This window comes from Zalophus californianus, chromosome 17 (genome assembly GCF_009762305.2).
Source record: "Zalophus californianus isolate mZalCal1 chromosome 17, mZalCal1.pri.v2, whole genome shotgun sequence".
NCBI classification, from domain to species: domain Eukaryota; kingdom Metazoa; phylum Chordata; class Mammalia; order Carnivora; family Otariidae; genus Zalophus; species Zalophus californianus.
This window is the reverse complement of record NC_045611.1, coordinates 52,038,341-52,061,006: the sequence shown is the minus strand read 5'-3', so window position 1 is coordinate 52,061,006 and position 22,666 is coordinate 52,038,341. Positions and strand designations below refer to the sequence as shown.

The following is a 22,666-nucleotide window of genomic DNA, read 5'->3' as shown; positions in this document are numbered from 1 at the left end:
TAGGGTGGCACCTTCATGAGGACAAGGCTGGCTCTCTTTTCCTCAAGCTTCCTATATACCGAGAGATGAACAAGGCTTAACACCAGGAATCGTGGGCTTGACACCCTGGTGTCAATGGTGGGTGCCACTGGCACATCTAAGGCAAGACAGAGCACAGCGAGACCCCAGGGAGGTGGGGGCAGAGAGCCTTCCCTGAAAAGTTTCCTGCCTCCTTCTGTGGTGAAGAATTTTCCTAAATCTCTCCCCTTAGGAGGTACAAAGGCAAAGATAGTGAGCTGGCACTTAGCCAGCCCTTCACCCACTGGAACTCATTTAATTCCCCCAACAAGCCCTGTCAGGCAGACACTATTATCCCTATCTTAGAGAAGAGGAAGTTAGGGACCAGGCTCACACAGCTGGTAGCGGACAGAGCTATGAGCCTAGACACCCAACCTCAGTTCCGGTACACTCTCCCATCTGCCTGACCAGGCATGAGAGGATGGATGCTCTGAGGCTAAGGTGGGGGCAGGGGGGATAGGTGTTTGCAGTGCCTAGGACTGACTTGGCATTAATACCTAACATACTCGAGGAATTCGTGCAAATCGTAAGAAAAAGGCAAAGAACCCGGTAAAAACATAGGCAAAGGGAATGAACAGGAGATGAATGCTGAATGGCTTATTTAGCAAGAGAGGAAGAAATGCTCAATCGCATTAGTGTTCAGATAAATGCAAATTTAAGTAAAAGCGAGGAGTCATCTGGTAGAGTTAGATACCTAAAATTTGATCTTGGTCTTGTTATTTGACTGAAATCTGTATTCAACTTGGACCTCGGCCTTTGGCCAGGCAGTCCAATTCCCTCAGCCGGTGTCTTCCCTGGTTCCTCAAATGCTTGTTTGATCAATTAGGTCTTTTTCTTTTCATTTTTCCAAAAAAAGACATACAAATGGCCAACTTGATCAATGATTTTTGCGATCATATCGGCTGTTTTCATTGTTAATATGCACTGAATGCACTTTAATATACAAAACATGCTAACAAGGCATGGTTTCAGATTCATTTATCATGTTAATATTTGCCTTTAAATATGAGTATGCATTCTAGACATAAGGAGCAAGCAAATCTTATGTATTTTATATGTAGAGATTACGTCAATGAGACTACATGTCTAATTTGTTGCAAAAGCAAAATGCGATCATAATCAATGTTATTGTTACAAAATAGCTTTGGAAGAACCATTAATTTTATATAAAAATTAGTTGTTAAAAACTTTTAAACAGGCATAATACAGAAGGAAGGAATTTATTTACGTGAAGATTAAGAAAGTTAATTAGATAGTTAAGTTTCAGAAGAACGTTATATCTCTTTAGGGTAAAATATTGGGATGATTTAAATGATTATAAACAAGGCAGAATAGTAGGGATTAAGTGTTGATGCATATCTACATCTACATAATTGCTTGGTATTCCACATTCATACTATTTTTTTTATTTTTTATTGTTATGTTAATCACCATATATTACATCATTTGTTTTTGATGTAGTGTTCCATGATTCATTGTTTGTTCATAACACCCAGTGCTCCATGCAGAACGTGCCCTCTTTAATACCCATCACCAGGCTAACCCATCCCCCCACCCCCCTCCCCTCTAGAACCCTCAGTTTGTTTTTCAGAGTCCATCGTCTCTCATGGCTCGTCTCCCCCTCTGACTTACTCCCCTTCCTTCTTCCTCTCCTGCTATCTTCTTCTTTTTCTTTTTTCTTAAAATATGTTGCATTACTTGTTTCAGAAGTACAGATCTGTGATTCAACAGTCTTGCACAATTCACAGCGCTCACCATAGCACATACCCTCCCCAATGTCTATCACCCAGCCACCCCATCCCTCCCACCCCCCGACCACTCCAGTAACACTCAGTTCGTTCCTGAGATTAAGAATTCCTCATATCAGCGAGGTCATATGATACATCCACATTCATACTATTAAGCAAAAGCTTTAGGAATCGTATTTCTTCCCTATAGGCCACCCATCTTCCAAAAACTCCTGTTTCAGAACCCTTCCAATAGTATGAGCATTAATTAAAAGCATGACAGTTTTAGTACTCTTACTGTTAACCATGTGAAACCGTCTTTCTTTCTAGATCTAATAAAAAATATTAATCTTTTAATGAGATACCCTCATACATTTTGTTCTCACCAATCAAACCTCAAAGCATCAGGTTTTACAAGACATTTTGAGAAAAACATTCTTTCGGGTCTATGGAGGCTAAGAATTTAGACAAGTTTTTAAATTATTGCTGTAGATGGCCAACAGATTTTGGTAGTTGAAGATTTGGCGGGCAGGGAGGGGAGAGGACGGAAGATGAAGGGGAAGAAGAAAGAGCAAGAGGGAAGGCGGAGGGCAAGGGAGGATATAAAAAGGAGCGGAGGGAGGAGCGATAGGAAAAGCAGGAGGAGGGAGGGGGAGCTGAGAAGGAGGGAGGGGGAGCTGAGAAGGAGGGAGGGGGAGCTGAGAAGGAGGGAGGGGGAGCTGAGAAGGAGAGGGGGCATTACAAGAAGGAAAGGGAGGAGAGAAGGAGGAGCCTGGGGAGAAAAAGGGGGAGGAGGAGGGAGGAGGGAAGTTAAGGAGGAGGGAGGAGGGGACAGGGAGGAGACATCGGTGTTGGCTATAAAATCCCTGAGGATCAACTGGTCAACCAGCAGTTCCTGAGAGGAGGAACATGGCCTTGCATGTGGGGCTCCTGTTGCTCTGGGTCTGCCGATTTCACCGTGTGGTCGGTGCTGACTATGAGGGTGAGTCGCAGTGTGACCGTGTCGGGGGTGTGACATTTAAAAACCGAGTCTTGGGCGCCTGGGTGGCTCAGTCGGTTAGGCGACTGCCTTCGGCTCAGGTCATGATCCTGGAGTCCCGGGATCGAGTCCCGCATCGGGCTCCCTGCTCGGCAGGGAGTCTGCTTCTCCCTCTGACCCTACCCCCTCTCATGAGCTCTCTCTCTCATTCTTTCTCTCAAATAAATAAATAAAATCTTTAAAAAATTAAATAAAAAAGTAAAAACAGAGTCTTGTACATCTTCTGCCATATATAATACGACTTGAGATGCCATGGAGGGTAAGAGCCATCCTAATTTCATGTACCTTAAGAGAGAAAAGGATACTCTCTCTATTTTTCAAGTATTTCCATTTAATAGACACGAGCCACTGGTGGGCTTTAAAAACACACAAAAAAATTAAGAAGTTTTGACTAATAAAAATGAAAGAATAAGAATGCAAGTTGGAAAATCTTGTTGACAGAGTCGTGTTACTTGATAACTGTGTATCTCCCTTCTCCCCCCTACCATATTTTAAATGCTTTATTCGAGTCTCTGAAGATGGAACTGAGTTTTGGCAAGTCTGGTTTATTCCTTTACCAAAATCATGTGGCCTTCAACAATTGTAAATGACAATACAAGAAGGGAATTTCATCACAGAGTCATTTCCAACACATTTGATGGGGAATCACACATAGCTGTGGAAAGTTATGTTGCGAAATTTTTGCAAAACGATGGTCTTTCATGTCCTATGCGTAAGTATTCTTCAGGACATGTCTGCATTGAGAGGTAAATCAAACACAGTGTGGACAAACATCTTTTCTAAAAAAATGTCCTCAGTGTGACTATGACCGCTGCGTTCTTATCTGTTAGAATACTCATTTTATGTTTATGGAAAAATAACATTTTTGTCTCAGACATCAATTCCTTCATGAGATATCACTTTTGTACATACGTAAAAAAGAAAATATAAGGGCAAGAAGCTGGTTAAGATGGTCCTAAGATTTCTCCACTTTTAGTGGCTGGCCTCCTGAATTACTGAGGTCACATTTTCCCATGTGACACAATCTTGATGCTGCCCAGAGTCTTGGTGAATGAAAACCCACCGGCCCCAGGCATGGTCTCTCCACTTACGTGGTGCTCAGCCTTCTTCTGAGTCTTCGGAAATGTTGCTTATTCACTCTGTCCATCTCCCCACACAAGTCTCTGCTTCCCGGAGGTGAAGAGAGCCCCGTTGTCATCCCTGGGGCTTTCTTTTGAGCCACTGACATGCATCCCACATGGCTACTGTCATGGTGCAGGCATGAATGACCACGTTCCCAGGCAACCCAGCCTGCAGGCAATAAGATGCCATCGACAATAAGGTGCATTCTGATCCCGGAGACAGAACATGAAAAGCATTGCATTTTAACATTTTAGAAGCAAAGAGATGGGAGGTTTGGATCCTGCCAGGTGCATGTGATGTAGAGATTAAGTGGCAAGAGTGCCTCCACTCATGAGTCCACCAGCTGGTGGGAAGACGAAGAGGAGACAGATGAGCCATGCGAGCTCAACCACCTCCATGCCTCGCATGAGACTGGAGGTGATTGACCTGGCAAGACATCACAGAGAGCCAGGTTGAGTGATCTTGTTCCAGTACCAGACATCGGCCGTGTGCGAAGTGTAATTTCTCCATGGTTACAAGCCGTTGGGGCACACTCAGGGATGACGTGACAATGGGGTCCCTTGCAGGGAGGACCGTCCAGGCAGGCAGGCCCTGACATGCAGCAGGAACCCAAAATTCTGGAGTTGTCACCTGCTGCCTTAATCATTTGAGGCTCCTGGGGGATAAACCGCCCATCGGCTGATAGCTAAATTTCAGCAAAGGTTGGTGCTAAAATATGAATCTTGCATTGCAAGAGGCTTCATTATTTTATGGGGCGGAGAGCTAGGGGAATGATAGCCCGGCGCTCCTGGAGGTCCCCACTGGCCGAGAGCTGAGCACCCTCCTGGCCACCTCTGTCCCACTTCCCTCCAGCAGAGGCTCTGAAGTCCAGCCCCCACTTGACCTCTCCGACTCCAACGCGAACTTCATCCATATTGTCGCCTACGGCAAGAATCCCTTCTCTTTTGATACAATTTAATTTTATTTACTTAATGAATGTATTTCTCTGTAATAAATTTCCACGGCACGCATATACTGCATTCTCCTTATCCATCCATCCGGGGATGGACATTCAGGTTGTTCCCACATCTTGGCTATTAGGATTCATACTACAGTGAGCATGGGAGTAGATATCTCTTCAAGATTCTGATCTCAAGACTTTTGGATAAATACCCAGAAGTGGGATTGCCGGATCACATGGTAGTTCTATTTTTAATTTTTTGAGCAACCTCCGTGCTGTTTTCCATAGCAGTTGCACTCTTTTATATCCACAGCATGAGCGCTCTGTAATTCTTTGCTGTTATGATTAGGTCAGGTTTTCTTTTAAAAACCTTTAACCCATTGTATTATGGAAACATTCCCACATACTCAGAAGAATTGTCTATGCGCCACCCCCATGGATGGCAGACAGAAAGCCTAGTGTTAAGCAGAATAGTATGCTGAGTATTTGATATGCACAATACATAGGTTCCTCATAACAATCCCATGAGGTAGGTACAGTTATTGCCTTCGTTTTGTAGAAGAGAGTCTGAAGCACAGAGGGGTTGGGTCATGGACCCAAAGTCACACAGCTAGCCAGGGACAACTGAGCTAAAGATTCTGAGAAAGCGTTATTTCTTTAGCCACATCTCTGCACTGTCCGTTTATATTCCGAATGTGTCCTCCCACTGGAACCCTATAAGTGTGAACAAGTAAGTCATTTCTAAATGCCTTCTTTACGTCGTATTTCCCGCTCCGGGAAAAATAAAAGTTTCATGTTTGGTACCGGTTGCCAGTTCAACATTTACAGGCAAAAACACACGCGTTGAGATCCTGTCTCTCTTCCAGTCTCAGAGAAGAGCGGTTGAAGATCTGCGAACAATGGACAGTCCATTTATTATGAAATGCCTTAGCGCTTTCTGGGAGATTTCTTGTCATTTCAATACTTGCAAGATATTAGAGTCTCCTAAACTTGAATTCCAGAGCCATTTTTAGTAGATGTCAGTTCTTTATTTGTGAAAATCAATTGCGAACTTGAATGAGTCTTCCATCTCATTGGAGAGAAAATAATAATGATTACTGTAAGGAGAAAAATCCTTTATCATTGAAATAAAATAGTTACCACGTGGTACATGGCGCCCCAGAAAATACAGTTAAAGCAAAAGGAAAAATCACAAATCACCCACAATTACATTACTGAAAATAAGCACCACTGAAATTGCGAGGCAACTCCTTAAAATATTATCCTTGCTGGATTATAATTTAGTAAAATATTTGTATTTTATTCTAGTCTAAAGGCTAAATCTAGTGAAATAAATATTTGCTAAAAATTGTGTCTTTCGGGGCACCTGGCTGGCTCAGTCGGCAGATCATGCAACTCTTGATCTCCGGGTTGTAAGTTCAAGTCCCATGCTGGGTGTACAGATTACTTAAACAAATAAAATAAAATAAAATAAAATAAAATTGTGTTTTTCAGATGATGATCCACCAGCTGTAGGTGAGTTGATAAAAACTCTTTTATTAGAGTTGCTTTTCCAGTTTGGCAATTAAATGTAGAGTCGTTAAATATTATGCTTTTTTTCCTAGTAAGAAATCATATTTTTCATGAGAAACTACTATTTTATGTCCTTGTATATAAGTTAAAGTACAATCTATGTTAAATGTAATTAAGGAAAAAGGAGAGGAAAGCAATTATAATATTACTTTCAGTTTTACTGTTAATATTTTTGCATGCTCAAATATATCATCCCATACAACTTCATAATATGATTTTCTTTTTTTGCAAAAACAGAGTCTTATAGAACATAATGAAATAGAAAATGAAGATGAAGTGCAAGTGTTTCCATATCTATTTATATGTTCCTCTTTGTTAATGTCTGCAGTATTATAAAGCTATATATTTATGGGGTGCCTGGGGGGATCAGTGGGCTGAACACCTGACTCTTGATTTCAGCTCAGGTCGTGATCTCAGTGTTGTGGGATTGAGCACCACCTCAGGCTCTGCACTCAGCGTGGAGTCTGCTTGTCCCTCTCCCTCTGCTCCTCCCCCCACTCCCGCTCTCTCTCTCAGTCTCTCTTTCAATTTTTTAAAGCTATATATTTTATTTTTAAATTCCCTTACTGATTGGTATTTTGGGATTGATATCTATTTGGAGAACTATTATCAGTCATGCTGAAATGAACATTCTTAACCTGAATGTCATTCCATCTGTCCAAAGCATAGATGTGTCTATTGTGACCAATACTGGTTAACATTGGGGGGTAGGGTGGAGGGGTCCTGATGCATGCGATATTTGCAAAAAGGAAATAATCCATTAACCAGAGAAAATAAGAAGTACAATTATTGTATGATTCATACTTTAAAACCCCTAGGAAAATTAGTAAAGATTACTAGCTTCAATAAAAGAATCTGGCTTTGTGGCTGGATATAAGATAAATATGTAACGGTCAGCTGTTTTTCCCTATACTGGTAAGAACCCACTAGACACTGATAGAAAAGAAAATCATTCTATTTTACATCAATGACAAAAAACACTTTGGGGTTAAATCAGCAAGAAATGTCCAGGACTTAAATAAGTAAATGATAAAATCATATTGAAGAACATAAAGCAAATTCTAAATAATAGATCATGCCATGTTCTTGTTTGGAAGACATAAGAATAGTGAAATAAACATCAGCTTCAAATTTTCTTTTTCAGAAACTATAATTCACTTTCCAGAAGTCAAAGGTAAGTTCATCAGGAAACTTTTGTGAGTAAAGTATATTTTCTTTTAATTTTGAAAAAATGGGGAGATCAGTAGGGTTTTTCCTGATAAAATTTTTTTCTCTTTTCATAAATTTGATAAAAGCAATTTGTAAACAGGTAAAGAAAAACAAGAAATAGAGTTACCCTGAACTTTACTGGCACTATTCTTTAATTTCTGCCAATATAACAGAAAATACCTGATTTTAAAATTCACATAGGAAAAATAAATGTACAATAGTAATTAGGAATCTTATGGGAAAAAAATGCTAGGGAAACACCCTGTATTATCAGATATTTAAACAAACCGCAATTATAATAATATAAATAGCATGGTATCAGCCAAGAATGCATCAAATAATAATAAATAATCTTTTCTGATGCTTGCTGGCTTCAGACTCTGCTCATTCTACTCTGCACCATCTATTTTAAAGCAAGACAGGAATCATTTGTTTTAAAGGCAAACATTTTAAAATTGTATAAATAAATCCAGGTAAAACAGCACATTGGTAGGGAGGATGAATTGCTATTGTCCTTTGAGGAAGCAATACCCAACAATGTTAACAATTCATATGTGCTTTAATCTAATAATCTTACTTTTGGGGTTCCATTCTGTAGAAATAAATGCTTCGGTACATAAGGATTTACATACATGGAAAGTTTGCTTTAGCTTTATATAGAGGGAAAACAATCTGAATAAGGGAAATACTGAGTAAATTTGGCAAAACCCGTATCACAGAATATGAATTGGCATTAGGAAGGAGTTAGAGCTATAAAGGTGAAAAGGATACATTGGATAACTTTTTTGGCTTAAGTGGGTGGATAGAGATGTCCTTCATTGAGGAAGAGACTGATGAGTTCAATTCTAGAGAAAATTCTGAACTCTGTCTTAAAGGGAGGCCAGGAGAGGGGAAAGAAAGATACATTGGGAAGGATTTTTGTGATAGGCTAAGTTAGAAACAAGTTATGGATATAAAGTATGATTCATTTTAGGAGGGAGCAAAAACTCTGTGCATGCGTGCCCATAAATAATATGTACGGCTGTCTGTATGTTGTATGGATATGTACACATAATGTCCATAGACGCATGGAGAAAATGGATAGATACAAACCAGGTTTATATGCATTGTGTGTGTGTGTGTGTGTGTGTGTGTGTGTGTGTGTGTGTGTGTGTGTGTGTGTGAGAAGGTGAAGAAAAGAGATGCAGGGGAAATTGTTTAATAGGTAAGTCTCACATTTATGTTTCTAAGCTTAGGATAGGTTTCTGGAACTGGGGGCCAAATGCTAAGCAAAATATCAAGAGTGTTTATATCATGGAGAAAAGTGGGACATAGAGTAAGGGTTGAAAACAAGAAACCCTTATTAGTAGGGGTCAAACAGCTCTGCTGTTAGGTGACCCAATAGTGTTCAGCCGAACCCCAGGCAGAGGCTCTCATTTCAGTACAACCAGGGGAGGTCAAAAGTAAGTTTGTAACATCTCAACTAAGACTACCAGAGAAAGACCAAGAATTTTTGTTTTCGCTAGATGGCAAATGTTTCTTTCCATTCCACTACAAAAATGAAATATTCTATGACTGCATCAAGTTCAGGACGAAACACAAGTGGTGTTCCCTAAATGAGACTTACCAAGGCTATTGGAAATACTGCTCTGAAGATGGTAAGTGTCTTGCCTCTGAACACCCCAGGGTGGTTGGTGATCTCTGTTCAATGAGATCCGCGAGGGGACACTGTAAAGGGACTCTGCAGTCAATTAAATTGTGAAAACGAGCTTTGTGCAGGTCTCTGACAGTATGAAAATCACATTGCACCAAAGACATATATTGAGAGCTTCAACCACGTTACCTTGAAAAGAAAGCTTTTAGCAAAACCTCAAACCCCCACCAATATTGCAGAGCAGATGGTGCTGAATGGGATGGGGTGTGTGAGCGTGTGTGAGCCCACGCACGTGTGCATGAGAGAGATGGCACAGAGGAGGTACAAAATAGAAAGATGTCCTCTCCTGATTGCTTCTCTTCTCTGTAGACTTTGCAAAATGCGTGTTTCCCTTCTGGTACAGACACATGATCTACCGGGAATGTACTGAAGATGGGGATGCTTTTGGGAAAAAATGGTGTTCGCTGACCCAGCATTATAACAAGGACAAGATTTGGAAATATTGTGACTGATGGTGAGATTTTCTGGGAGGTGCAGGAAAAGGTCTAATGGTTCTCATGGGAAATAATCTCCAGTTTCTTTTGTGAAAGAAGGAGGTAAGACCCTCCTTATAAGACTTTTTTTTTCCCCCTGAGATATGAGTTGAAGGTGATCCAACTGGAAATAACTTGAGGTTTTGGCCATGGATTGTGGATGATGAAGTTTTGATATGGAAACCTTCTTCTAGTCTCAGCACTTATACTTACTAATTGGGTAAAATTAGGCCCTTTAAAAAAAAAGTCTATGGACTTTGAGTGATAATGAGGTGTCAGTGTAGGTCTTTCCATTGTAATTGAATATCCCACTCTGGTGAGGGAGGTGTGGATTTGGGGGAGGCTATACCTGTGTGGGGTTAAGGGGATACGGGAATTCTGGGTCTTCTCAATTTTGCTATAACCTAAAACTGCTGTTAAAAAATAAAGTCTATTAAAAATGCATTACCTTGGGGAACCTGGGTGGCTCAGTCGTTAAGCGTCTGCCTTCGGCTCAGGTCATGATCCCAAGATCCTGGGATCGAGCCCCGCATCGGGCTCCCTGCTCCGCGGGAAGCCTGCTTCTCCCTCTCCCACTCCCCCTGCTTGTGTTCCCTCTCTCACTGTGTCTCTCTCTGTTAAATAAATAAAATCTTTTAAAAATATAGTTACAATAGCAAATTTTATTGTGTGTATATATATATATATCTCCATGATTTTTAAATATTAATAATATTTTAAAAAGGTACTATAAATAAAAAGATTTATAAAATTGAATTCTATCCTGGGACGCCCCGACTCATGCTGTCTCTCGCTTGCTCTCTCTCTCAAATAAATAAAATCTTTAAAAAAAAAAGTAAAAAATAAATTTAAAACATAATAAAAATACTGCAGAATTGGAGGGGAAATCACAGAGTACTGCATGTGTATCCAACATGTATCCAATATTATTTCTAATATTTTAAGCTGATTTTATAAATAGATACAGATGCCTATATACACATATGTACATGGATAGGCCCTGGGCATGTGGTGTGCAGCATGCTGACGGTAGTCAATGGTGTTGTGGTGCATATTTGAAGGTTGCTGGAAGAGTGCGTCTTGCAAGTTCTCATTCCAAGGGAAAAAAAATGTTTTGTAACTTTTTATGGTAACAGACGGTGACCAGACTGTGGTGATCATTTCGCAGTGAACACAGTATCAAATCGTTCCATTGTGCACCTGAAACTAATACAGTGTTGTGTGTTAATATAATTCAATAAAAAAACATATACATGTATATCTGCCAAATCATATTTTCCAAATGTATTCTTACTGTAGGTCATGGTGCCCCCTGCAAAATCTTTGGAAGCACTGTCTTTGTGGACCCAGAAGACTCATTGTAATCTTTCATGAGACACAGGAAACCTAAAAAGAATGTTTTTGACTTATCTTTCTAGTCTTTGAATACTCATAGAAAGGACTGTCTTTGAAGTGGGCTTACTTGTCTCGGGAGAGCTGCAGAATGCGCGGTGACTGAGCCCAGGTGTTGGCAATTAATCCCTAAGGAGCACAGTGATCCTAGAGAATGGTTGACCAGAGAGACATCTAGTGGTGATAAATGGATCATAGGGGGGTTTTTTTGTTTTTTTTTTTTTTAAGAAAGAAAATCAGCTGAAAGCTTGCTATTGGTTACATGGAAGAGCCAAAGAGCCAACCTCCTACCAAATTTCCAGACATGAATCAGTTCACAGCTTCGATGCCCCTTGAATGATTGGGAGACTGAACAACTGTGAAGCCGTATACCACAGGTATACACTCTCAGCCTTCTTAGTAGACTTCCCCAATGGGGCACAGTGTTTAGTGTCCAGGAGAAAGGGAAATACATAAACTTTCCAGGGTCTCCTGAATACTGGTTCTGAGTGAAGATTAATTTTCAAGGACTCAGACCACCACTGGGATCCAGTAATTCGAGTGGAAGATTCCAGAAACATGAGACAGAGTCCTCACTTGAGTTCGCTTTGCTCTTGGCTCAGTGAGACACCAAACACGCCTTGCAATTATTTCCCCAGGTCCTGGGAGTGATACAGTTTGAAAAAATATTTTCAGAAAGGTTTACCATTCACATTGTTCCCTCACTCTTGGACTATCAGCCATTACACCGGAGGTCACTGTTGCTAGTGTCCTACTGGAATGGGGCACAAAGAGAAATGCTCTATCTCTTGGGAATTTCAGAGATAAATGGCGCCAAAGATAGACTTGAAATATTGCTGTTACAACCCTATTCCTTTCTCTAAAAGGAACAACATAAAAGGCTGCCAAGAGTGGCCATGATGTATTATCATGTCAATCCAGTGGTGATCCTTCGGCAGCTGTTGTTCTAAATTCATCACATTACTGGAGACCCTGGTCCTGGGGAAGCAGCTACTTAGAGAATGTCATTACATGGCCCCATCTAACTGCAGAAGAAGCCGGCAAATACAGTGTAGCCAGCCCCACATGTAACCAGCTCCCATTGTGCGTGTGTGTGCGCGTGTGTGATGGGGGGAGAATGGACTTCTGTAAGCAGCCCTCCATCATGACTCCTGGAACACATTCCACTTGGATTGAAAGAGCATCTTGTGATAGGACATTCTATAGAACTGACTTCCTCCATGGGGCACTTACGATTTCCTGTGCAGAACCATAGAGATGTTCTCCGTTCTGCAGTTACGTGCAAAATTTTGCGCAGGACATTGTTTCATGCTCTGAAGCTATCAGCAATTTGAAGAACACAAATGTAGTTACGAGTGTTGAACCACATCAAAATTGGAAGCTGAAAAAAGTACCCTTTAGAAAATTTCAAATTATTCTATTCCATTGGTCTACGTCTGTCTTTAAGTCAGTATCACACTATTTTGATAACTGTAGCTTTTGAAATCCCAGGAAGTAGGAGACCTCTAACTTTGTCTTTTTTTAATATATATTTTTTAAGATTTTATTTATTTATCAGAGAGAGAGAGAGAGAGAGAGAGAGAGAGACAAGGCAGGCAGAGGGAGAAGCAGGCTTGACTCCGGGCTCCATCCCAGGACCCTGGGATCATGACCTGAGCCGAAGGCAGATGCTTAACCGACTGAGCCGCCCAGGTGTCCCCTCTTTTTTTCAAGAATGTTTGGCTATTCAGGGTCCCTTGAGATTCCATATGAATTTTAGGATGGCTCTTTCCTATTTCTGCGATATATATATATATATATAATATGATAATAATATGTAATATATAATATTATATATATATATACATATATATATATATATATATCATTGGCATTTGGTAGGGATTGAATTGAATCTGTAGATCATTTGGGAGTCAGGGCACCTGGGTGGCTCAGTTGGTTAAGCGACTGCCTTCGGCTCAGGTCATGATCCCAGAGTCCTGGGATCAAGTCCCACATCGGGCTCCCTGCTCAGCTGGGAGCCTGCTTTTCCCTCTGACCCTCTCCCCTCTCATGCTCTTTCTCTCTCTCTCTCTCTCTCTCTCTCAAATAAATAAATAAGTAAAATCTTTAAATAAATAAATATTTTCCTGCTAAATTTTAGGTTTAACTGTTGTTGTTCAGAATGAATACACATTCTCAGATCCTAGAACCAATGTTCATTTGACGCCCAGGCGCCCCTTGTGGATCTTTTTAATATGTAGATTCTGATCTTTTATTTTGGCATAGTTTTCTTTGATTGTATCGCAAATATTACTTTTCTTCCTTTATCTTGTTATTCTTTTTCAGGGACACGCATTATAAATGTCATGTAAGTTGCTTTATTTCAATCACAGCCTCTATAACTCCTTTTATATTTTTATCTTGTTTTCATCCTCCTGGGCCTTTCTTAAATGCCCCTTCTTGAGTCTGCACTTAGAGCTACTGTCCCTTGGCCACATTTTAATTTAGTTTTCACTTCGGACACTTTATATTTTTTTCTCCATTTCCAGCTCGTTCCATTTTTTTCCCCATTTTTAAAAATTCATTTTAGTAATGGGACGCCTGGGTGGCTCAGTCGGTTGAGCGGCTGCCTTCGGCCCGGGTCATGATCCCAGGGTCCTGGGATCGAGTCCCACATCGGGCTCCTTGCTCAGCAGGGAGCCTGCTTCTCCCTCTCTCTCCCTCTGCTTGTGCTCTCTCTGTCAAATAAATAAAATCTTTTTTAAAAAATTCATTTTAGTACTTTTTGAATTTCTAATTCAAGATGTTTTTCCTATCTCCAAATACTTACTTGAGGATATTTCACTCCTTTGGTTCATTTGCTTCTGGGTTGTGTGTGCGCGCGTGCACACGCACAAAGACGGCTACCTTGTAGCATATCACACACAGGGGTTGATGGTTTTTTAAGATTTGTAGCTCAAGGGCGCCCTGTGTCATCCACATAGTGAGAGGCCGTTTCTTTCCTGGACGGCTTTTTGCGGGGGAGAAGGGGTGCTCAATGGTGGGAAGGTTTGTGGTTTCTTCTACTTGGGGGCTTCTATTTTACTTTATAGTGTCCTAAACTGTGCCCTTCCTTTCTCTCATCACCAACCAGCCTCCAAAGGATTTCTCCCTTCTGTTTGCCCTCGTCTCCTACAAAAGCATCCCCATCAGCCACCTCAGGTCTCTGTACTTCCAAGTTCTTTCTCTGATCCACCAGGATGCCTTTCCACTTAGGGCAGAATTTCTCCTCTAGGGATGACTGTAGCCATCGCTTTGCCTTTTCCAGAATATCATAGAGTTGGAACGATATGGTATGTAGCATTTTAGGAATGGTTTCGTTCACTTAGCGATATGCATGTAAGGTTCCCCAATGGTTTTTATGTGGCTCATGATAGTTCCTTTCATTTTATCCCTGAATAATATCCCATTGTCTGGATGTACTGGTTTATTTATCTACTGACCTACGGAAGGACATCTTGATTGCTCCCAGATTTTGGCAGTTATGAATAAAGCTGCTGTAAACCTCTGTGTGCAGGTTTTTGTGTGGACATGAGTTTTTGGTTTTTTGTTTGTTTTTATTTTTTGTTTTTTAAAGAGAGAATAGGTCTGATGACTTATTTTCTCTTTTCTTTTTTTTTTTAACATTTTTATTTCTTTGTCACAGAGAGACAGAGAGCACAAACAGGCGGAGAGGCAGGCAGAGGGAGAATCAGGCTCCCCACTGAGCAAAGAGCCCGGTTCAGGACTCAATCCCAGGACCCTGGACTCAATCCCAGGACCCCGGCATCATGACCTGAGCTGAAGGCAGATGCTTAACCACCTGAGCCGCCCAGGTGCCCCTGGACATGCATTTTCAACTCATTTGGGTCATATGATAAGAGCAAGTTTAGCTCTGTAGGAAACCGCCAAACCCCGAAAGTGGCCGCACCATTTTGCGTTCCCCCAGCAATGAATGAGAGTTCCTGCCACTCCACATCCTTGCCAGCATTGGGGGTGTTGGTGTTTGGGTTTTAACCGCTTAATAGGGGTGTCGTGATATTTCATTGTTTTAACTTGCAATTCCCTACTGACACATGATCTTGATCATTTGTCCATAAGCTCAGTTGTCAATCTGTATGTCTTCTTTAGTGAGATATCTGTGCAGATCTTTTGCTCTTTTTTTTTTTTAGTTGGGTTGTTTTCTTATTGCTGAGTTGTAAGAATTCTTCATGTATTCTGGATACCAGTCCACTGGCAGATAGATGTTTTGCAAACGCAGTGTTCCAACACCATTTGTTGCACACACTACTTTTTCACCACTGAATTGCATTTGCTCCTTTGTCAGAGATTAGCTGACTCTATATATGTGAATCTGTTTCCAGATTCTATCCTGTTCCGTTGATCTACTTGTCTATCATCTCATTAATATTGCACTGTCTTGGTTACTGTCTTAATCAGTTAGCTTCATAGTAAGTCTTCCAGTTGTACCCTTTAACCACCATCTCTCCATTTTCACTACCCTTCTCTGGTTCTGTCACTTCAACTTTTTTTTAAGATTTTATTTATTTAGGGCACCTGGGGGGCTCAGTCGTTAAGCGGCTGCCTTTGGCTCAGGTCATGGTCCCAGGGTCCCGGGATCGAGTCCCGCATCAGGCTCCCTGCTCAGTGGGAAGTCTGCTTCTCCCTCTCCCACTCCCCCTGCTTGTGTTCCTCTCTCGCTGTCTCTGTCTCTGTCAAATAAATAAAGAAAGAAAATCTTTAAAACAAGACTTTATTTATTTGTCAGAGAGAGAGAGAGAGAGAGGCAGAGCATAAGCAGGGGGAGTGGCAGACAGAGGGAGAAGCAGACTCCCCACCAAGCAGGGAGCCTGATGCGGGACTCGATCCCAGGACCCTGGGATCATGACCGAAGCTGAAGGCAGAGTCTTAACTGACTGAGCCACCCAGGCGACCCTCTGTGATTTCAACTTTTTTAGATGCTACATATAAGTGCGATCATATATTTTTTTCTGTGTGTGACTTGTTTTGTTTCGCATAATGTCCTCTGGGTTAATTCATGTTGTCACAAATCACAGGACTTCCTTTTTTAAGGATGGATAATGGTGCATCATACATATGTACATTATATATACATTTTCTTTATCCATTCATCCATCAATGGACACTTTGGTTGCTTCCATATTTGAGCTATTGTGAGCAATGTTGCTGTGAACATGGGAGTGCAGATATCTCTTCAGGGTGGTGACTTTATTTCCTTTGGATATATACCCAGAAGTAGGATTGCTGGAGCATATGGTAGTTCAATTTTTTTTTTTTTTGAAGAATCTCCATACTGTTTTCCACAATGGCTGTACCAATGGGCAAAACGGCCCCAATAGATGTTTTTCCAAAGAAGACATATAAATGGTCAATGGGTATATGAAAAGGTGTTCAACATCACTAATCATGGGAATTCAAATCAAAACCACTGAGATGTCATCTTGTTCCTGTTGGGATGACTATCATCAAAATATCAAATCTTAAATACTGGTGAAGAGGTGAAGGAAAGCAAACCCTCACACGTTCTTCTTGAGGAATCCACTAGGGGTCAGGCTTGAGCCCATCACTGTTGAAGCTCCAGGTATAAAATTAAGTTCTGCCTCAGTGGAACATCACCATCCACCTGGTTGGAGTATACCATGATTTCCAGTCAGGCCTGTCCAAAGAGATTGCGCCACATGGTGGCTCAGAGAACTTTGGAATCGGACACCATGGAATTTGAAACCCACCCCACATTTTTCCAGCTGTGAGACTTTCGTCAAGTTACTTAACTCTTTGGGGCCTTGGTTTTTCCGCCCACAAATTGGGTTCACACTATTGCTTACCTGATAAAGGTTTTGTCTGGGCTGTAGAATGATCATTTTAAAATAAGAACTTTGTTACTATTACTTGCAGTAATAATTGTGGTGGTAACAGCCACGATCAAAGCAAACAATTACATGGCACTTACTCTGTGCTAGGGATTGTTTAAATTGCTTTGCACATACCAATGCATGTAATACAACACTCCTATGAATTAGATGCAATTGTCATGTCTAGCTTACACACCAGGAAAGTGAGGCACAAAGCATAGGGGTCACATAGCTAGTACGAGGACCAACCAGGAGTTGAATTGAGCCTCTGGACATTCACCAACACCGTTTCTAACATGAATAGTTACTAACAATGATGGTTTTGCTCCGGGGCAGAGGTGAGACTCAAACCCAGATTCACCTGACTGGAGAATTCACAGTATTTTCCACCCAACTAAATGGCATCTGTCCAAAATAAATACCTACACGCTTTTTCCTACAGTGTTCTGCACACACGGTGACCATGAGGACATGTGGGCGTGCTGACAAATCTGCCATTTGGCACCCGCTCACGAGACACTGCTTGCCTTAAGCAATGTGCCAGAGACGTTCGCTGGACATCATTGTCAAATTTCCCGAAGTCAGCTCTCTGCTCCTCAAAATCAGAGGGACTGCATTAGAGAGAGGGACTTAGAACAGCCTTTCTAGGGGCGCCTGGGTGGCTTGGTCAGTTAAGCATCTGCCTTTGGCTCAGGTCATGATCTCAGGGTCCTGGGATTGAGCCCTGCATCAGGCTCCCTGCTCAGCGGGGAATCTGCTTCTCCCTCTCCCTTTGCCCCTCTACCCCGTTCATGCTCTCTTGCTCCTCTCTCTCAAATTAAAAAAAAAAAAAGAAAAGAACAGCCCTTCTAGGACAGTTGACACTGAATCACAGAGATCTGAAGAAAAGGAGGGAAGAAATCTTGCCCCATGTCTTCTGGGAATTGTGTTTCTGCACACAGACACACAATGTCAGTACCTGAGATCACACTGTGTTTGGGGAGCTGGAGAAATGGCAGGAAGACTGCTTGGTTTGGGCGAGCGATGGGCAAAGTCCATCGAGCAGGGACTTTGGCATTTTTTTCCTAAGAGTCATGGAGGCTCTGGGAGGTTCTCATCACAGCAGCAACATGACCTTGTTCTAGCTACTATGTGAAGAGAATAGAGCGGGCACAGAGGTAGGGAGCAGGGAGCTCAGGTCAGGTAGCTGTGTGGTGTGCTCGGGGAATCATGGTGCTTGGATTAGAGAGAGAGCATCAGCAGGAGCGGGAAGTGGCTGGGTCCAAGACCATCTCAGTGCTAAAGTCCGTAGGACTGGCTACAGGGTGGCAGACGGGAATCAAGGATATCCCCGGGGTGACCCACGCATCCAGGTGAATGGCTGTGTCATTCACTGAGATGGGACAGCAGAAAGAGCAGGTTTGGTGAGGAAAATAAAGAGTACTTTGATGATCCCAATTTTATGGATGAGAAAAACAGGATTGAAATTGGTTCTGCCAGTTGCCCGGAATCTCACAGCGAGAAAGAGGTGGACGCTAAATTCAAACCCAGGCATTCTGGACCCTTAACAAAATGTGCATCATCTTACTTTTCAATACTTCCCTGCGGGCCAAATCCCCCCATCTCTGGTTCTCATGAAACTCTCGACGCCACAAGAGCTACCGATTGAAGGTAAGTTATCAGTTGTCTACATATGGATAGGACTCAACTTTCCCAGGAAATGTTGACTTTCAATTCATGCCCATGATCTCAGATTTTCCCGTGGTTCCAACAAGCTGCAGCCAACGATCTCATTTTGCAGAGATAAATCAGGGTGTTATGGGCTCAACTGTGCAAATATATACGCTGATGCCCTAACACCCAGTGTGACTGAATTTGGGGATAGGACCCATAGGAGGTAATAACAGTTAAGTGAGGTGGTAAATCTGGGACCTTAAGCCAATAGGGCTGATGTCCTTATGAGAAGAGCCACCAGAGATCTCTTTTTCTGTATACAAGCACAGAGGAAAAAGCCGTATAAGGACACAGGGAGGAAGCTGGCCATTTACAAGCCATGAAGAGAGCCTTCACCCAGAAATCAAATCTGCCAGCACCTTGATCATGGACTTTGGCATCCAGAACTCTGAGAAAAGACTTTTCTGTTGTCCAAACCACCCAGTCTGGGGTATTTTGTTACAACAACTCTTGCAAATTCATACACAGGGTTTCAGGAAGATGTACTGCATCTTATCTACAATTACTCAACTCTCAAAAACAACAACGTCTGGTGAAGGGTGAATGCCTGCTACTCACCCCGAGCTGTGGGGCTCTGAAACATTGTAGCTCATGTCCCCAACTAGGAAGTGGGAGACCCAGGATTTGAAAGTTAGTCTCTCGGTCGTGCCCGTATATCTTCCTCTGGGTCTAGAGCTGCTGTTGCAAGGAGACCTGAGTCCAAACCCAGGGCCATTTTTGCAAAGATAAGAGAGCCCCACGTAATCCCCTCTCTGCTAGAATCATTAGTGATTTATCTCTGGGTTTCCCTGTGATTCACATAAAAGCTCTAGAATCTAAGTCCAGCCCTGCCCCTTGGTAGGTTTAGGACCTTAAGTTTTGGGGTTTTTTTTCTTTCCTTTTCTTTTCCTCATCTCAACCCTATAAGCACTGTTGGCTAGATACCAACTCTGGTTCTGAAAAATATTTTATCACTGTTGGTTGACTGCCTTGGGGCATAATGACGATTCAGCTGAGTAAGAAAGGAATAATGGGTCCCCTCTGATGTCCATGGTGGCCCTTCCAGAGGGTAGGGTGTTCTGGGTCCCACTCGGAGTGTCCTGGACATGCCTTTAGGGGGTGGGTCCAGGTGAATCTCCAGAAGGTGCCTCCCCAACACTGCATGTGTTTATCACTGCCTCTGTGACCTCATGAATATTCAGGAATATCACTTTCCATGATCTTTGGGAGAAGTGATCATTAGAACCAAGAGCATTTTTCTAAATTTACCCGTAGGCATCTGGGTGGATCAGTAGGTTGAGCGGCTGACTCTTGATTTCTGCTCAGGTTGTGATCTTGGGGTCCTGGGATTAAGCCCCGAGTCGGACTCCACACTCAGTGGGGAGTCTGCTTCAGGATTCTCTCTCTCTTCCCCTCTACCCTTTCTCTCTCTCTCATAAATAAATCCTTTTTAAAAAGAAAAGAGGGGTGCCTGGGTGGCTCAGTTGATTAAGCGTCTGCCTTCGGCTCAGGTCATGATCCCAGGGTCCTGGGATCGAGCCCCGCATCGGGCTCCCTGCTCCGCGGGGAGCCTGCTTCTCCCTCTCCCACTCCCCCTGCTTGTGTTCCCTCTCTCGCTGTCTCTCTCTGTCAAATAAATAAATACAGTCTTTAAAAAAAAGAAAAGAAACACTTTAAAAATAAATAAAATTTACCCCCCAAAAGGGAGAAATGGTGGTCTCTTCCCTGACAACAAAAACTCCAATATCTGCCGCAGACATTAGCTGATTTAAATAAGAGGTGTGGAGAACTGGTCTCACATTCTCACTGATTTTGTTTGTAGCATCCTAAATAATCGTGGTTATGGACTGGGAACAATGGTGTGATGGAAAATGATTAACTCAAAAAAAAAAAGAAAAGAAAGGAAGAGAAAGAATATTCACTGGGCTCTCGAATGGAATGTGTGTAGCCCCAACATTTCAGAGATTTGGAATACAGGCTCAGAAAGCAAAAGGAACTTTCCAGGGCCACTCAGCTGGCTGCCCGGAGTGAACCTGTGCTCTGCCACTTCTGCCTCAGTTTCCCCAGCTGTCAAGCCAGGGACACGATTCCCACCACATGAAGCTGTGTGAGACCCCTCCCAGCCTTGTGCCGGCCCTGTTGCTTATGTGGGACTAACAGGTGACCTCCCTATCTGCAGAGAGGCCAGAGGCCGCATTAAGATCCATACATTTTAGCAAAATAGCAGAACTCAAGAAACAAAAGCCTATGTGGCAGGTGGGAGAAATGCAGCTTCTCTGGGCTCTGTGCTTTTATCAAAGTTTCTCCAGTTCCATTTTCTCATCTCTATTTGGAAAAGGCAGATGTGTTTCTAACCAGGAGCCAGTCCCCCAGTGTTTGCAAATGGGCGGTAAGTGAGGTAACTCTGGGATGATCTTAGCTCAGACCGATGCTGAAGGGTGAGGTTGGTCCCCTCCCTTCCCCACGGCCAGCTGTGGTGATGTCTGTTTCAGAACTGGGGTTAAGATCTGTCCTTCACGTGGGGCACCTGGGTGGCTCAGCCGTTATGCCTCTGACTCTTGATTTCGGCTCAGGTCAGGATCTCAGGGTTGTGAGATCGATCCCTGCATGGGGCTCCGCACTCAGTGCAGCATCTGCTTGAGATTCTCTCTCTCCCTCTGCTCGTCCCCCCACTCGTGTGTGCACTCTCTCTCTCTAAAATAAGTAAATAAATAAAATCTTTTAAAAAAACAGTAATTAAGGGAGTAAATGGCACGAAATGGATATGGAAGGATCAAGCAAGCTACAGGGCAGGGGTTCCCAAACTTCAGCGAGCATTGGGGCACCTGGAGGGCTGGTTGCTATGCAGGTCCTGTCCCCAAAGTTCTAGCAGGTCTGGTGCGGGGACAAAGGATTTGCATTTCTGACTCGTGTGCAGGTGAGGGGGTTGGAGCTAGTGCAGGGAGCCCACTCTCAGCATGCTGCTATAGTGCATTCCCAGGTGGATGTTCCTGATTCTTCTATGCACCCCGCGAGTTAGGGCACGGAGAACCTGCCGTGGAGTCAGTCCTGGTGCCCTGTGCAGTGAGAGAGCAGCTCTCGTGGGAGGGGCAGAAGCAGAGCCTATAAACCAGAGGCAACGTCTGCTCCGGGGGCAGGCCGTCTGCAGGTAACTGGAGGTGATGAGAAGTCTAGTGAGCTGGCTGTCCTTGGCTGTCTGTGTGAGTGAGCTGAAAGCAGGTGGGTGAAGGAGGGGAGCTGGGGTCACGGCAGGAAGGGGAGACCTGGGGATGCAGCGGTTGTGGGTGAGCAGGGCAGGAAACAGATTCCCCCAACTGTCTCTGGGGTCTTTGACATACAGCATAACAGCTGGTGCAAAATAGAGGGTGTGGAGGCTCCGCTTATATCAAGTGTCTGAAATTGTCAGATTCCCAGAAACACAGGGCAGAGGGGCGAACGCCAAGGCTGGGGAGAAGGGAGCCGGGGGCTTGCTGTTTAGTAGGTGCAAGATGAGGGCGGTCTGCCTGCAGTCGGCAGGACTGTAATGTGGACTTGAACATGTGTTAAGAAGGTAGATCTAATGCAGAATGTTCCTACCACAATTAAAAAAAAAACAGAAGAGAAAGAGGACATTTATTATATGCTATTTTGGAAAGTTCTCTTTCACGATTTCCCTTTTGTAACTTGGTTGCCGTTTGAACCGTATAAATTGCCTCCCCAGGAAACAAATTCAGTAGACAGGAAGTGATCTTTATCTCACGTCGCTGGGGTAAGGATTAAAGCAGAAACGGTAGGCAAAACCCCTGGAACAGTCCTGCCCTGCATGCACGCACGAGCGGTCCGCGTTAGTTTCCCCGCTCTCCGGAGCCAGGGAGACCGCGCATGCGCCGGGTACCAA

General features: G+C 43.0%; 1 protein-coding gene across 1 annotated transcript; it reads left to right on the top strand.

The window, feature by feature from the left end:
- The first annotated feature begins 2,693 nt into the window (after window positions 1–2,693).
- BSPH1 (binder of sperm protein homolog 1) lies at window positions 2,694–9,811 on the top strand. The gene is made up of 4 exons (XM_027619388.2): window positions 2,694–2,766; window positions 7,602–7,631; window positions 9,172–9,303; window positions 9,669–9,811. Exons 1-4 carry the CDS (start codon window positions 2,694–2,696, stop codon window positions 9,809–9,811), a joined length of 378 nt encoding a protein of 125 aa, XP_027475189.1.
- The last annotated feature ends 12,855 nt before the right edge of the window (window positions 9,812–22,666 follow it).